Here is a 16,542-nt window from a genome sequence, read left to right on the forward strand (position 1 = left end):
AAGCAATTCTCCTAAACACAAGCATCTCGGATATTCTGTAAAATATGTATTAATGACCAAAAACAACCCGATTTAACACAAGTTGGATATGGTTTGCAGCTAAAACAATAGACCTGCGACTAATAGCACTTTTGTGAAATTTAAACTACTAGCAGAAACACAGTCCTTCATTGCAAAGTGTAACCTAAACTGGTGGAAACAGGTAAAAGGGAAGTGCAGAGGACTCCTTTAGTTCAAACAATAATATCACTAAGAACTACAGCAGACTTGCCTGTGCAAGTACAGAGATGTTTCAACACAAGGTTCTACCCATCTATGGAATCCCAACAGATTAAACCCAGTCACGAAACAACATGAAGAGCCGGCACATCAAAGTAGCCCGAATTATTATCAGGCCCTCCATAGCAAATATAAACTGTCTCATGTTCTCCTGTTTTGTCCGAGATATGACACAGTGATTGATCATCGGTCAAGTGTCCAACTGGCAGCACATAAAGGAGGATATAAAAAGAGAACTCGGGGAGCAACGTGCATGCGGTTGAAATAGAGACGCACTTTTTTTCTCAAACGTGGAAAATTGCTTCAGCACAGAAAAAGTCTGCTTCTGCTTCAGGTAACGGAGAAATAGCTTGTTTGCCAGTTAGTCATTATGTCAAACATACAGTATATACTTAACAGCGTGACTGATGGAGAGCCATTTGTCTGGTATCATATCCTTGTGGCGAGGCCATACTACATGATACATAGTTGATACTGAAGTTTACTTACAAAGTACCTTTGTTTATCACCCTCCTAAACTTATTTTGTACATATTTTGTCTCAACAGATATTTAAGTATCTGAATCTGCTTTATAACATTACTAAAGTTCTTGGTTTTTTGTTAATCCTCAGGTTCAAGGAGAGGTTGCAGACCAAGTATCTTAAAGCCCCAGCAAACAAGATTTCCTCGGTCGGCACTTGTTGCCGTTTTGTAACAGTGAGCCTCGATGACTTCAGCGATTGCTCGTCGGTCTTATCTGGAGACAAGGGAGGTGTCGCACCGGTTATCTTCCATGACACTCCAAACCACAACTCCACTAACTCCGGTCAAAAGCCTAGGAAGTGCATTTCTAAAGAACATGCTTGCTTTTCAAAGCAGATGATCCAAAAGCAGATTCGTAGAGAATATGTGGCCGCTGTGGAGAAGAAACTCAAACAGCATCCTCTGGCTATGTTCCCGCACTATGAGGATCACATGACCCCAGATGTAAGTGGAGATGACAGCAGTCTGGACTACCAAGCTGCTGTGTGTCAGAACAATGAGGCCAGTATTAAATGTTAAGAGTTTATCCTGTGTTAAATCATATTGAAATGGAGTCTTTGCTTCTCCACAGTTATTTGATAAGGTGGTATCCGTTTTGGACCCAGACATGAGCGTAAACAGCGCCTCTGCACTTCCTACGCCTACAGGAGGCCATGTGGAGGAGGAAAATGAAGAAAACTACACAGAGCCAAGTAAGAAGTGAAAAGAGCAAAACACAGAACTTCAGTTGATAAAATGCAAGTAAACTGATGTGTAGTATTAATATAATCTAAATTACTTTGACCGATGGAAAGGAAAATAAACAAATGAATGTCTGTAATAAGGCTACACATTACTTCTCAATCATTGTAAAGCAGCCATGTTGACCAAAATCCAACTCCCAGAAACACTTTTATTCTACAAATGAATGGAAATGGTATCAAAAAGGGCCGGACGGTCAAAGTGCATCAACTGAGCACCCACAAGAACATGAAAGTAGCCGCCAAACTTTTCAGCAGATGGTTTGCCTTTCCGATAAGTTAGGAAACTGATTGTCATACCTAACACAAGAACCAATATAGTGTTAAAATGATGATACAATGGAATTACATTTGACCCTTGCAGGACAAAGAGACCAATGTTAGCGAATCTGCAATAATGGGCCTTCAAGACACTTCATCACCATCTTTCCTCATTGAAGTGGAAGACGCAAACAATTTCTCAGGTCAAGAATGAGCTCCCGTCACAGCCACAGACAGGACAGTTTCAAAAGTCTTACAAAAATATTAAAGTACACAAAAACGTAGACCCACAAAGAGTAGCAAACCATTTTTGATGGCTTCTGATTCTAAAAGTTCAAGAACACATACAGTAAAGACCCACGCAACATGTCCAAGGAGCTTCTGATAAGAGGACTATGTGAAACAGTTGGTTTGTTGACTGAATGAGGAGCTGAAACAGATGTATGAAACCGTAGCTATGAGGAGTTATGTAACGCACAATGTACTACGAATGCCAAGGCTGACAGGCAAGACTATACATTTAGAAGAGGGATTTCTGTTAGACCCGTATGGGGGATTTCAACAGACCCGTATGGGTTTCACAGCATTTGTATATAGGAAATGCTCTTTAAAACCACACAGCAAGAAAGAAGCAAAAGGAGAAGTGTCCTAAATGTGCTTGTTTCGGTATATAAGGAAACATTAAGGACTCTTAAGCTCTGTGTGTAAGCAGAGGTTTAATGGGTGCTTAATATAGATGCTGCAGTATTGTTAACTATTCTGACATATTTGTATCACGCTTGTTATACTGTTTTGTGTGTACCATCAAATATTCAAATACATGAAACAGATTTTTTTTATTTGGTATGATTACTGGTGTGAAATAACAACTCAAAACACATTAATAAAAAAAAACTTTTATTTAAACAATGGATTACAAAGCGACACATGATTGGGGATTTCATTCTTTGACAACTTCATCTGGGGAGCCTTCACAATAGAAAAGGAGCTTTCTGAAAGACAGAAAATGGGTTATAAAGTATTGAATTAATTCTGAGGAACAGGATTACAGAGATTATGATCAATCAAATACATTTACACAATCTGGTGAAAAGTCTGTGAAGCCTGTGAGCTGCTGAAGGACAATAGTAATGCGGAACTTAACTACTATTGCTGAAATGGATTTTGTTGCCTCATTACATCCTGACACACCAAGCGTGTGCGCTGTGACATCTTATGCTGAGCTACAGTTGATGAAATCATTGATATGAGAAAATGTCTGTTTTATCATTTGATATTGATCAACTGTATTAAAGGACTGCACTTTGGTGTGAATGTTATTCAGCTTTCCCTCTTTTAATATACAGTTTGATAAATAAATAATAACTTGAAGAAGCACCGACCAATGACTCTGTGTGTATGTGATACACAATACGAACAACTTACTGATAAGAAGGGTTGGCCTCGGGAGTTAAGTGTTGCGTCACTATCAGCTGTTTGGGTCAGAGGTCAGAAGAGAGTAGACGGGTGACCTGCGACCCAGTGAGAGCAGCTGTGGGGAGGAAGTGAACCTCACTGCCGTCGCAGGACTTGAGATAAGGCGGCCTAGAAAAGTCAAAATGTATATGTGAGAGAATTGAATATTGACGTTGACAAAAAATCCACAATTTGTTGTATATAGTCCGTCGATTGAATGTAAGGATTATTTGAATTATTGATTAATCTGTAGTTCATTTTCTAGATTCATTATTTGTTCTAACAAATGTCAGAAAATGGTGGGGACATTTTCAAATAGCTAGTTTAGCTGCTAGTTCTGCGCACCCACAAATCCAGATGATATAAAACAGAGAAAAGCAGGAAATCCTCACGAGAATAGTTGCCAGATTTGCTTAAAAAATGACTTGAACAATAGCTAAATTACTAAAATAGTTGCAGATTACTTTTCTGGTGATAGACTAATCATTTAATGATCTTGAATGGAAGATGTTGGACTGCATGAAAATGACAAAATTGAGAAAACTCACTCTCACAGAAGGATTTGTAGTTGATCACTTTTCCGTTGAGCTTAGATGCCTTCAGGAAATGGGGCTCGCTGTACACAGTGTATGCACAAACAGACACGCATTACATCACATTGCACAGCCTGCAGCACTTTGCGCCGCCGTGCATGTTGCATGAGGGGTGAAAGGTCACGGGGAAGATGGTGTGAGCGTCTGCTAGCCTCGAGACAAGCCATGCGCAAAACATTCAAACAAACAAAAAAGACGACACCGAGTCGGTTAGGTTTTGGCGAGCTCCCTACCTGCCGCAGGTTTTTCTTCTCAACCTGGAACCAGCTTTTACTTCTTCTGCTTTGTCAGTACTTCTGTGGGTGCAGGGGAATATTTAAAATATTGAGTGAGACATTAAACTTCAATTGATTCCAGAACAGATATCTTAAGATAAAAAGAAGGTCAACAGCCTGTCTATGCTTCTTATATGATGTAGTACAGTAGAAGCCGTGAAACACAGTGTGGTTCTTGAAACCACTCGCGAATGGATCCCCTTCTTCCTCATCCTCCTCCTCCACTCCAAATGACTTCCTGCTTACTTAGTAGCATCACATGATTTTAAGATGTGACCTAACCTAGCCTAAGAGCGAAGCTAATCCTCGCAGTGTGTGGGAACGGAGCCAGACGTACAATGTGGTTCCGTGCACTCTCTCCGGTGCAGACCTCCTCCTGATATCTGTGTGTGGTCTGTGCTTCTCCGAAATCACTCCTCGCAGCTCCTCGACGAGAGACCTGAGCTCCCGGGCGTGGCACTCCTGCTGGAAGAGAGAGGAGAGAGAAAGACAATGCCAATGCACTGCTGTGGTGATGTTAATATTATATAGAGATGGACCGATTAGTTTGAGTTTATATACGGAGAAACCAGGGACAATCTCACAAATGTCTGTGACAATTAGCAACAAGATCTGTTGTTCTTAAGTCAGTAAAACTGAATTAGCACTACCACAGTTTAAGACCAAACAAACCAATCAGTGTTTTACTGCTTTGTTGAAATGATTTACAGTTTGGTGTCTCTCCTTGCCACAGGAATGTAATGCTGTGTATGTTCTTGATTCAAAGGCATGGCAGATGTGCTGAGCTTGTGTCTGTTCAGCCAAATAAACAACGATTCACACGTGCACTTGATGGGCTGGAACCGTAGGAGATAGGCGGACTATATGGAGTTCCTGACTGTACCGTGATCTGGGTGTTGGAGACGTGCTGGGAGGAGGGTGGGGCGGTGAGTGCAGATGGGTACGGGGAGTCCAGGTCAGATGGAGCTACATTCAGAGCTGTGTGCAAATTTTGACCTTGGAGCTCCTATAGAAAAGCAGAAATTGGTTGTTACTCAAGATTTGGTGCTCAGCTTCATTTAAGAAAAGTAAATACAGTAAGTAAATAGTAAGAATAATTCAGACTAGATAAAGACAATACTATCAAACATGCACGAGGAGGAGAAGCGTAGCATAAAGCATTTAAACTAAATAAGGGTATATTCTTTGTATAAGTGGATAAGCACTATTCCTTCTTACATAAAGACTCTTTGTCTGTAATCAGCTCTACCTTCAAGTCCAGCGCATGTCGGAGTTTCAGACGGAAAAAGTCCTGCTCCTTCAGCTGGAGGAAATCCTTACAGTCCGCAAAGCTCTCTGACATCTTTGAGAAGATACAGAGAATTTGAAACAATAACACAGTGATGGACACAAACAGAGACAGAACAGGAAAGATACATTTCTTTATTTATATAAATATAAACCAACATGTTTGAGATAACACCTGTTTGGGGAAGAGTGGCGGGTAGAAAACCGTACGACATTAAAAAAAAGATCAAGAATCTTTTAAAATAAAAACTGGTGTGTACTGGTTTGACTTGAAACTTTATATGTATTTCAGTCTGTCACAATCTTATCCGGGCTTCTCTTAACACCAGATAACATTTGGTAGTAATCTAATGACTAGAAGAAAGTGTGCATGAGCATCACCTTGTGAAGGATTGCCTCCAGCTGGTCGATCCGCTCCCTCAACTGTTTATCTTTGGAGCGAAGGGCCTCCAGCTCATCGCCAAGTTGTCTCTTCTCCTCCCTGACGAAGGTGAGCTGCTGCAGCCGACGCTGGTTCTCCAGGCTCTGGTAGCGCTTCTCCTGGATAGGATGTTAAATTAAAAGCAAAGGGTGGGTGAATTGGATTTTATGTAAATGTGTACTGGTGTACTGTCTAGATGTCATATGTTGTCATTTAATGTAGCTTTTTTAATAGTAGATTTAGCAAATTCAAATTAGACTAATTGTTTTCTATTCTATTCTAGGATAGGGAGAGAGTCGACAGAGAAATGGAACAAATGCTGAATGTGAAAATTAGTTTGAATGTGTTACTTTGACTGGGCAAAGATTTCCCAGTAGAGCAATTTCGTGTCCAAGAAATTAAAATAAAACTCTTCAAAATGTCCTCAAAGACTTCATTTAAGTATAATAGCGCCTGAACTTGCTCAGATGAAATCACTGCTGTTGTGTCACTCCTCAGTGTTTCGTCAGAGTCGGAGTCAGGTGCGTATTTGAAAGATTTTAAATTGATCAATTACAGACATTTGGATCTCCATGAGCTGAACTCGTCAACAGCTGAAATGCCACGTCTGCTTTTTTAGCATACAGAAAAAAACAAAAATTAGCCAAAAATAACGGAGCGTGAAAAAAAAGGTTATATAGTTACAGTTTTTACCTGGTACAGCTTGTCCTTATTCTCCTCTAGATGTTGGATTTTGCCCTGCAGGGAGTCGACCTGCTCTCTCCTGGCCGTGATCTCCTTCTGCATGTCCATGGCTGCCTGGAGGCCTGAGACAATCCCACGAGACAAAACGACAGAGAGTTTGAAAAAGAGCAAGGAGGTGACATAGCGAGAAAGAACATCATGCACATAATATATCAGAATACTATTGTAAATCCCAGAGGTTTAATCTTGGACAGGCTTTGTACATATTGGGGACATACTGTATGTTCATGGTCACACATATCAGGTTATAACTCTGACTGGAATACAGCAGAGGATGATATATTAATATTTATACTATAAGAGTTTCCTAGATTTAATCACGTTCCAGAGTAAATCTCTGTTATCTGTCCACTTGATCTGAGATTGCATGTAAATTAGAGGATGTTTCTTTGTACATCAGATGTTAAATGAAGTCTCAGTTTAATGTCATGAATCTAACCGTGTCCGTCAGCTCCTTCCAGGGTCCTCAGGGTGCACCTGACCTGGTCCAGCTCGTCATGGGCGTTCCTGAGTTGACTCTGAAGCTTCAGCACCGCACCCTTGCGCTCCTCGTTCGTGCAGCTGTGGAGCCGCTGCAGCTCCTCGTACTCCTCTGAAATCGCGCCCGCACAAACACATGCATCACGTCCACAGAGTGAAGCGCACTTTAACGCACACAGCGATGGAAGGGCTTGGTTGACAGTGAAAACATACCGAACATGGTTCTCTGTTTTCTTAACACAGCAGGACAAGAAGATCATTTGATTTGGCAAATAAACTGTGAGAGCTGATCTCTTTCTAGAAACAGCCCTGTGTAATTTCTGGTGAATGAAGAGTCTGCTGTCCGGAGGTCACATGCGGTATGGTAAAAGTCCACATGGAATACGTTATTGTGTGGATATTAATTAAGTAAAGCCTCATGTTTATATGATGGATATTGGTCTGTGGATGGACGTGTGGTGATACACATCAGTAAAGCTCAACTCACTAGTGAGGGTGAGTAAATGCAAGCGCTGGATGGTGAGCTGCCGTTTCTCCAGAGTTTCCTCCTGGACACGCACACTTTGTTCAGCCACAGAGGCCTGTAGCTTCAGCCTATCCTGCTCTGCAGCAGCCAGGTCTGACTTGTGCCGGTCTAACTCAACCTAACCAGCACATGGCGCGAGAGGAAGGAAGAGAGACAAAGAGTAGGAGCTTAATGATGATGGAGGAGGGGTATTAAATTCAATAAGAAGAACAAAATGAAATTGCTCCTGACCCTGAGCTGCTGAATCTCCAGCTTGTACTGGTTTAGCTGGTTGCAGAGAAGGCTGTTCTCCCGGTGAAGGTCGTCGATGGTGCTGTTGTGCATCTGTATGCTGCTCTCCATCGCGTTCTCTCGTTCATCCAGCTTAAGCCTCAGTGTCTCTCCTTCCGCACACAGGGTCTGGCATCGGCTTTGGGCCTCTTCCAACCTGGCGAGATGCTGGAAATGGACATGGTTCCCGGATCATGGTTTATATATATATATAATCTAAATGGTTGTATTATAAACCGAGAGTAATAATGCGTGATTTCCTCATGAACATTACGTGCTGGGCTTCATGCTGCCGGAGCTGGAGTTCCTTCTTATTCTCCTCCAGGAGTTCCCGGTATTTCTCCCCCTCCCGGGCCCTCTGCTCCAGCAGGGCCTGTAGGCAATTTCCACATCAGGGTTAGGAGATAAAAACTGCCTACTGACAATAAGCTTTATCTACAACTAATGGAATGAAATGTATACCAATGTGTGCAGCATCGGTAATTGAAATGGAATGGGCGATATTAAATCATTTACAGCCTTTAACTGCCCACACCTGAGTCTGGCACTCCAGCAGATTACATTTTAACAAGCTGTTCTACCAGCAGATTACATCTTAACACGCTGAACTTAAGTATCATTTGAATTACTTCATATAAAGTCAACTTGACACGTCAGTTTCCACTTTAAGGAGTGTTCTTTAATGCAAACATGCATATATGAGGACTTTGGGGATGATAACAAGTAGACAGAATGCTGGTTTGGACATTCATGGTTTTGCTGCTGAACCTTGAAGTGGCCGAGCTGGGACTGAAGCGCCTCTGCCTGTTGAAGAGATCGCTCTTTCTCTCTTTGGGCGTCCACCAGCTGGGACTGAGACTGAGTGAGCTGCTGCTCCAGACAACAAACCTACAACATCACAAATCAAATCCAAACTTCATTTTACTTTTTATTCTGATAAAGGAGGCAGACAGGAGTTCCATCAGTTTTGCTTCTCCACATTGTGTTTGTCTAATCTTCAAGCTACGCTGGTGTTATTGGTGTATACATCTAGTGAACGGCTGGTTAACATGGACATTTTGCAGCCTCAGTATCTCATTGCTCACATTATATTGTTCATAGTATTGTTGTACACGCTTCCTTACCGTATCTGTATGGCTGCAGAGAGTTGACTCCAGTTCACTGACCTGACACCGGTGCAGTAATGTCTGTCTCTCTGCAAGTTTCCTGGGATACAAGTATACAAATATACAAGTTTCTGACACGAATACATTAATTCATCGTCACTGATCATTTAGTAAAGTGGCCGTAGACTGAAAACCCTCTCTGATAAAACAGGCACGAAGTGAATGGGAACAATTCTTACTTCAGCAGCTCCAACTTGACACTTAAGCTGAAGCTGTCGTTTTTCGATGAGCTCAGTTTGTCAGTCAACAGCGCCATCTCCTGGCCCAGACTTTCCATCAGGTCTTCCATTCTAGAACAGATCAATATGAAGAGTAGACATAATATACCTGTGATATACAATGGCAGAGCGTGGGCCGACAACCCAAACTATGTTCAATGACTATTCTCTAACTAAAACTGTGTTTACAGATTAGAAATTAACCCAAAAATGTTTGTTTTCTATCATATATGACAAAGAAAAGCAGCCAATCCTCACATTTAAGAAGCGGGAATTTAAGAACATTTGGGTTTTTTGCTTGAAAAGTGACAGAAATAAAGAAAAATCTATAATCAGTTGCCGATTCATTTTTATGCCGATTGACTAAACCATTATTGGACTTATCGCTGCAGCTCTCCACTAAATTACCTTTCGTTTTGCTTATTTACTCCACTGCTTTCCTCACTCCCCAGATGTTGTGTTGATGCCTATGAAACAGAAAAATGTATCAGACATAATAAGAGGACAAAATGTTTGTCTGTGACTACAATACACTGAATATGATCCGTAACTGACTTCTAGTACTTACTGTAAAAAGTCTGTCCTGTAGCTTCTCTGACTCGTCGTTAAAATCCTCAGTTAACTTAGCAGCCGGTGACAGCCGAGTAGTGGCTTTGTTAGGCCTGGTGATGGCGTTGTCTCCACATTGTGTCTCTTGAGATAACAGCGAGTACATCTCTTTTACATTTCGTTCCAATGTCTCTACTTTCCTGTGAAATGCCAACGCCTCATCCTGCGTCTCCTGCAGCTTCTGGTCCTCTGCCCTTTTGATGTTTTGGAGCTCCTCCAACATGAACAGCATCTTTTCCATCTGACCAACGTGTGTCCTTGAATCCTTCAATCTACAAATAAAAAGATCTGTGGGTCAAAGAGATTTAAAATACTTATTTACAGGAGTAACATCTTATCAGTGTCTTCACCTGAGGTTGGACAGGATGGCCTTCTCCTCGCGGACTTTGTGCAACTTAGCCTGCAGGTTCACGATGGCTTTGTTAAAACTGAATGTCTCTTGTTCCGGTTGATCCCGTGTCTGTGTTTGAGAGGGTAAAATAATACATTACATCGAGAAAGCATTCCCAATTAAGGATTTCAGACAGCATCAAACTAACAAGATTCACGGCGGGAAAGAAAGTATGAACCTTGTTGAGCTGCAAGTCGGACAGCTCTTGAATACAGTCATCTATTGCATTTCCCAACACCTCCTTTCCAGGAGAGCTGATATCCCCTTGGTTTAAAGTCTGAGTCTCTAGCTGTTGGTGGGCTGAAGGAATAGTGGAATCCCCAGGTGAATCATCTGCCAAAAGAGCGAAGAAGGTTTAAAATACACACAGTGTATGTTGTCAAAGATAAGGTTTGGTGAAACATGCAACTTTGCAGCACTTACATGGGTTGAGCTTTTGCTAATGTTGAATTATTTTTTAAATACTTTGCTTTCCAGTGTTTTTTCAGTACCCATCTGTATATCTAGTGAGGTAATTTAGGTTTTAGAATAACCCTCGGCTTTGGTCATTGTATCATAACGTGGGTGGTATCACCACTTGGGGTGCTTCTCAGTAATTGTATCATAACGTAGGTGTTGTGAGAAATGAATAATCCCTACTTAACACGTAATTTTTGTCATCTCGCTGCTGTGCGACGCTTCTTGTACTCACAATAGTTACTGTGGTTGAGGCAGCTTTGTCCAGGTGAGCTGTGGATGCCGTATGTGCAGCCAAACCTCTCCAAGGTTATTTTGGTTGCGTTTTCCACCTCTTCCTGAAGCCTCTGTGTTTCCTTGGTGCGCCTGTCAAGCTCCTCACTATAACAAAAGAAAGAAAAAGAAATTGGGAGGGATGGAGAGCCATAGCCATAGTGATGCCATAGACATAGTGCTATCTATTTCCAGATGTGAAACTACATTTGAAGTATGTCCAATACTTCAAATGTAGAGGTCAGGTCAGTAGCTCTTGACATTATTTGGTTCGTTTCGACCAGGTTGTATTTTGATCATATTGTTTATTGTATGTAACATGTTTTGTGCCTGTTTTAGGCACGGTTTTTAATGCCATTTTTTAAATCAAATCAAAATAAATCTTGAACTAAAACAGTGGTTGCTGATGAGCTGGGAGTCCAAATGGCTTCAATGCATTTGCTATTTGGTAAACATATTGCATGAAGAGTTGTTCATACCTCAATTCATCTAGAGTCAGGCTGTTAAATCTCAGCCTTGGAGAGGCGCCATCATGGGTCTCTGTAAAGAACAAGTTGAACAAATGACTTGAAGAGCTGAACAATAACAGTAGTTTAAATCTAACAGAGATTTCACCCCTGCCTTAATCTAACGGTAGTTAGCTTCACTGTGACCTACCCGTAGTTCCTGCGCGTGTTAGTTTTCTATGGTTCGGTGGAGATTCAAAGTGCAAAGCTTTATTGCTGGAAGGCAGAACGTCCGATGACATCTCTGTTTACATCCGTAACCTAACCTATTAGTTAAGTTCAAGCTATACCTCCTCGAAGCTAACATCAACAGCTAGCATTAGCCACTGAATTGTCGTTGATGATAAAGTTCTATCGCCATGGAAACAACATCTTTTGCTACTTCCTAGCTAGCGTTATGCTAATCAATAATTCGATGTAACTCGGTGCTAATACGTAACATAGTTGACATTGTTTGACTGCGGAGGTTAGTGAGGTATTTTGTTCAGTAAAGCTGATGTTAAAATGACCGCAAAAGTAACGTTAGCGCCGATACTTTGAAATATTCCGCCAACATCCGCTTTCCTTCCCTAACAGTTCATGACGCAACCACACGACGCAGAGGCGTTTTCTCGTGGTGCATGATGGGCATTGTAGTTTACGGTTGTTTGTTTATTCAGGGCGGACCCTCTCTTTTCAGCAGGGATCAAGAGTCTTGTTTTTTTAACGTTTACCGACCACCATCGTACTCAAAATGGAAATGTGAAGAGCTGAAAACTGTATTTAAGTTGCAGCGCTATTATTTCCTGCACGTCGGCGGCTTCTGGGCAAAGTAAGACGAAGGTTTGTTGATTTACGATTGCAAGCTAACGGTAGCTAAGTTCATGTTAGCCAATGTTGGCATTATTTATGTTTCTGACACCTTCAGCTTTTTGGCATTTATGGATGTTGTTGTTAACCCGAAGTTATTATTTCCAGATTCGATCAAAGTTTAATAATTCGGGCTCTTCTGAAACGTGTAATAGTGACCCAGTTATAGGTGACCTGGTCTACATTTAGCCCAAATCAATGCCAACATTAACTTTGATTGTGTGAGTGTTAATAATGTTGGACACATTATTCCCACTATTTAGTTTATTATACTTGTATAACTATATTATAATTAGATATGGTCAGGAATGTGTTGTTTTGGGGCAGCTGGGGACGGGGACACTATTTACATGCAGACTCTCCCTTGCATTTCAATGCAGATGGATTGAAATATGTTGTTTTACAGGATGAGGATTCTTCAAGCCATTGACAGCCTGCTCCTGAAAGAGTTGAAGTCATGTCGTGCCAAAGAGTACAACTTTCTTCCCAGAGAGACTGGCCTGAGGATGATGGAGTCAGCTTCCACAGAGGTGCACTTAGCCATTACATCTTTTGCTGTCGGTGCAGGATTATGGGATTGCTAAAAATGCTATTAGTTTCCCAGCGATGTCGATCTAATGTATCGTGGTATATTTTCAGAATCACAGCGGAGTGTCTGCGAAATGCAGGGACACCAGAGTGGAAGAACTGTGGGGTCTGACCAGTTTCTTTGGCTACAGCACTCAAACATTCGTTCAAGCTGTCAATTTGCTTGATAGATTCCTCGCCATTATGAAGGTAGGAACTTAGTGTTGTTTCAAGTTACAACTTTGGATGTTTTGCATCACCAGTAAGAAGGAAACCACAATGACTTTGTTTGACCTTGAATCATGGGATGTGGACTCACACTCTCCCTGTTGTCCTTGTGTCAGGTGCAGCCCAAACACTTGCCCTGTATTGGAGTCTGCTGTCTTCACATTGCAGCGAAAATGGTCGAGGAAGAGAACAATGTCTCGCCCACCCACGAACTCATTCGCATCAGCCAAAGCAAGTTCACCGTGTCCGACCTGTGTCGCATGGAGAAGATCATCTCAGAGAAGCTCAGCGTGGAGCCCGAAGCAGTGACGGCTTTAACTTTTCTTCGCCTCTACTACCCAACCTTCACGTTCCTGTCTGCTGAAAGGTAAACATTTCATTTAATTTTGCTTACTCGTGTTGTTATTGCAGATGCATTGCTCCAGTTGGCATGGAGTTGGTCAAATAGATTCTGCTTTGTGAGCTTTGTACTGGCGGATCACATTAGGATTCCCTCTATATTTCAAGGGAGGAGATCCCAAGCATTGGGAGACTGGAAGCCCAGCTTAAAGCCTGCTTATGCCGACTTGTTTTCTCTAAAGCAAAAGTAAGGATTGTTCTCAGGCGACAATTTCACAGTATATTAGCATTCACACTTTGAGTCCCAGCACTTACTGATATGCCACTTTTCTCGTTTATAGCCATCAGTGCTGGCACTGTCCCTCATTGCTCAGGAGTTTGAAGCCCTCCAGTCCATCACCTTGTCCAAGATTGTACAGCAATTCCAAAGACACCTAAAGGTATACAAATGTTTTTTTTCTCAATTAATTTATGTTTTTTGCTGTGGAAAATGTCTGCATATATAATGAAAAATGGCCATCACATGTTATTAGAAGAATGTTTCGTTTTGTCCGTCCAATAGTCTAAAACCAAAATATATACAGTTTGCTGCCCTAGAAGACTAGAACATAGAATAGAATAAAAAATAACTTTTTACAAGCTTCAACTTAAATGTTTTGTTTCTGTCATTTGTTTTGTCGTAGTGTCTGCTGTTAAATCTATATTCTCAATAAAAAAACATCGAGACAATTATTTCTCTGGACTTTTTTCATCCACTGCTGAGAGATTCCATAATTCATTTTTTTTATGGCATTATTTTAGCACCACACTATGTTTTTAAGAAATATTGAGCAGCACTTAAGGCTCTTATGTGGCTAATATGCTTACGTTTGTTTTTCTTACTCCTCCAATTCCATCATTTCTTAAGTCCCTCTGCTTTGTATTATAAATACTTTGCACATTGTGGCATGTCAGTGTCACGTGCACATATAGTATGTGGAAAAACACTTGTTGATGACGGTGTAGTTAAAGTTCTGTCTGCAGCCTCTCAGATGTTTCCTGTTTGTCTTCTTCCCAGATCAGCGACAGCGAGCTGCTCCACTGGAAGGAACTTGTGGCCGAATGCATGACTGAATACTGCTCAAGCGAATGTAACAAACCAGACAACAAAAAACTTGTTTGGATCGTTTCCAGGAGAACTGCTCAAAATCTTCAGGCCAATCACTTCAGTGTGCCCGGCCTGCCAACTATTCCTGAGGGCATCTGGGACGAGAGTGAGAGGTTAATAGTCCCGTTTTTCCATTTCCTTCATGCTGAATTTCCTCTGATTGAATAAACTGTGCTGTGATGATGAGACATTGAGGAAGCGGTCTTTCCTGAATGCCAACAGTCCTCAAATTCATGACTCGACAAAATCACAGCTGGTAACAGTAATTAGAGACAAGAAGTTTTATTTTTCGAGTTGAACTGCACCCCTGAATGGTTAAGTGAGTACTGGAGTAGACAGTCTTACCAACTCAAAAGCCTTAATTTGCTAAAATCATCATTCTGTCATGTATTACCTTAGTTGATATCACTCTGAACTATGGCTGCAACTAACAATTTCTTTCTCCGTTGAGTCGTCCGTATCATCAGTCTATAAAATGTCAGCAAATAGTGCAGACGGGCCATCACAGTTCAACAGAACCTGAGTTGACGTCTTCTAATGTCTTGTTTTGTATGACCAACCTTCCAAAAGACGAAGAGATTCAGTTCATAATACAAAACAGCAACAAAAAAAAAGCTCTCACGTCAGAGAAGCTGGAACCCATGAAGGTTGATGTTTCCTTGAGATATGACTTAAATATTTAATTAATCATCAAAATTGTTGTAGATTAAAGGGGATTTCCAGCAATGTTGTACTGCACAATAGCATCTTTTCATTAGACCCTCCCTGTAAATAGCCACATCTTTTAAACTCTAGAATTCGGTTTTGGGTTTTTTTTTGAATATTTTTCTCCAAGCCAAAGCAGAGACAACACCAGAGTTATTTTCTCGGAGTTCACGAAAACCCCCCAGAAACACAGAAGACTTCTGTCCGTTCACTCGTCGATTCATCGGCTGTGTGTTTCAGCTCTTCCCTGAAGCACTGAGTATTAATGGCCTCCTCTTCTCTCTTAGTGAGGACTCCTGTGAGGACATGAGCTGTGGAGAGGAAAGCCCGTGCGGCTCGCCAGGAAGTGACGGCGAAGGAGCCTTCTTCCCTTCCACCTTTCTCAACCGCAAAAAGTGACGTGTCGTCATTGTGCAGTATAGCGACGGTTTGTCCCCTAAAATGTATCCGATTTAAGGTCACCATGTTTCTGAGCAACTTGTCCTCCCACCTTAGGTACGACAAGTGGCGGGTTTTAATCATTAAGTGCCTGTGTTGATTCAGTTTACTGTCGTTTTTTTTAATGTTTAAAAAGAATACATATCCTATAAATGGAATATTGCAATATCTTGGCAGCTTGATGGTAATGCATCTGAATGTCTTTTTCCGAGATGTTTTCTTTGTGTTCTGTTTGTGTCCGAGCTCGGCACATTCATGGAGAATCCGTGAAGCACAAGGGATAACTTGTGTCAGTCATGAGGTACACTCACTGTTGAATACCATCTAACACACTAGCACATCCTCCATCTTTTTTTAAACCTGTTTTTCTACTCTATATCTACATATATACAGTATTCCGCTAGAATATGTTACACGTATGTACACGATATGACATCTTGGTGTGAAAATACCAGATTGTTTATGCATGGATACATTGAAATATGTGATTATGAATGGATGTTGTTCATGTTTACCAAAATAAGCTTATTGTAAAAATAAAAAATGTTTAAAAAAATGTATATATGCAATGTAAAAAAGAAAGACGGAACAAATTGTATGTTTTGTGAACTCTACATACTGTGTGTTGTATTTGGATATCATGTGGAAGATGTTGGAAGGGTCAGAAATAATCCCTCCAAATAAAAAAAGTGCTTTTCATCCTCTTGTTTTCACTTGCTTGTGTTTTGAATCGTCCACTAGTGGTGAACTGGGGTGCTGCCAAAAAATGTGCCATTGATATTGCATGGAGACCAAT

At 41.2% G+C, this 16,542-nt stretch overlaps 2 protein-coding genes across 3 annotated transcripts; one reads left to right on the forward strand and one right to left on the reverse strand.

Annotated features, from left to right (window-relative positions):
* Nucleotides 1–2,725: 2,725 nt before the first annotated feature.
* On the reverse strand, nucleotides 2,726–11,955 carry LOC306697700 (uncharacterized protein). 2 transcript variants are annotated; one of them, XM_079161727.1, is made up of 23 exons: nucleotides 11,625–11,955; nucleotides 11,447–11,507; nucleotides 10,930–11,075; nucleotides 10,417–10,571; nucleotides 10,198–10,307; nucleotides 9,807–10,119; nucleotides 9,647–9,705; nucleotides 9,200–9,310; nucleotides 8,979–9,060; nucleotides 8,623–8,742; nucleotides 8,129–8,227; nucleotides 7,816–8,022; nucleotides 7,546–7,702; nucleotides 7,018–7,170; nucleotides 6,528–6,640; nucleotides 5,795–5,953; nucleotides 5,376–5,468; nucleotides 5,010–5,132; nucleotides 4,464–4,588; nucleotides 4,085–4,147; nucleotides 3,807–3,874; nucleotides 3,229–3,387; nucleotides 2,726–2,795 (listed from the first exon to the last, which is right to left on the reverse strand). In XM_079161727.1, the coding sequence occupies exons 1-22, from the start codon at nucleotides 11,713–11,715 to the stop codon at nucleotides 3,272–3,274; spliced, it is 2,724 nt and encodes a 907-aa protein (XP_079017853.1). In that variant the 5' UTR covers nucleotides 11,716–11,955; the 3' UTR covers nucleotides 2,726–2,795; nucleotides 3,229–3,271. The 2 variants fall into 2 exon arrangements, with proteins under 2 accessions (XP_079017853.1, XP_079017852.1); XM_079161726.1 differs by having other exon boundaries at nucleotides 4,464–4,591.
* Nucleotides 11,956–12,714: 759 nt separating this feature from the next.
* LOC306697676 (cyclin-G2-like) lies at nucleotides 12,715–16,439 on the forward strand (the record flags this gene model as incomplete). Its single annotated transcript, XM_079161695.1, has 7 exons — nucleotides 12,715–12,852; nucleotides 12,962–13,099; nucleotides 13,234–13,484; nucleotides 13,625–13,703; nucleotides 13,798–13,896; nucleotides 14,514–14,716; nucleotides 15,596–16,439. 7 exons carry the CDS (start codon nucleotides 12,715–12,717, stop codon nucleotides 15,705–15,707), a joined length of 1,020 nt encoding a protein of 339 aa, XP_079017821.1. The 3' UTR covers nucleotides 15,708–16,439.
* Between the last annotated feature and the right edge of the window lie 103 nt (nucleotides 16,440–16,542).

The sequence above is a fragment of the Pholis gunnellus genome (assembly GCF_910591455.1).
Source record: "Pholis gunnellus genome assembly, chromosome: 6".
Lineage (NCBI taxonomy): Eukaryota > Metazoa > Chordata > Actinopteri > Perciformes > Pholidae > Pholis > Pholis gunnellus.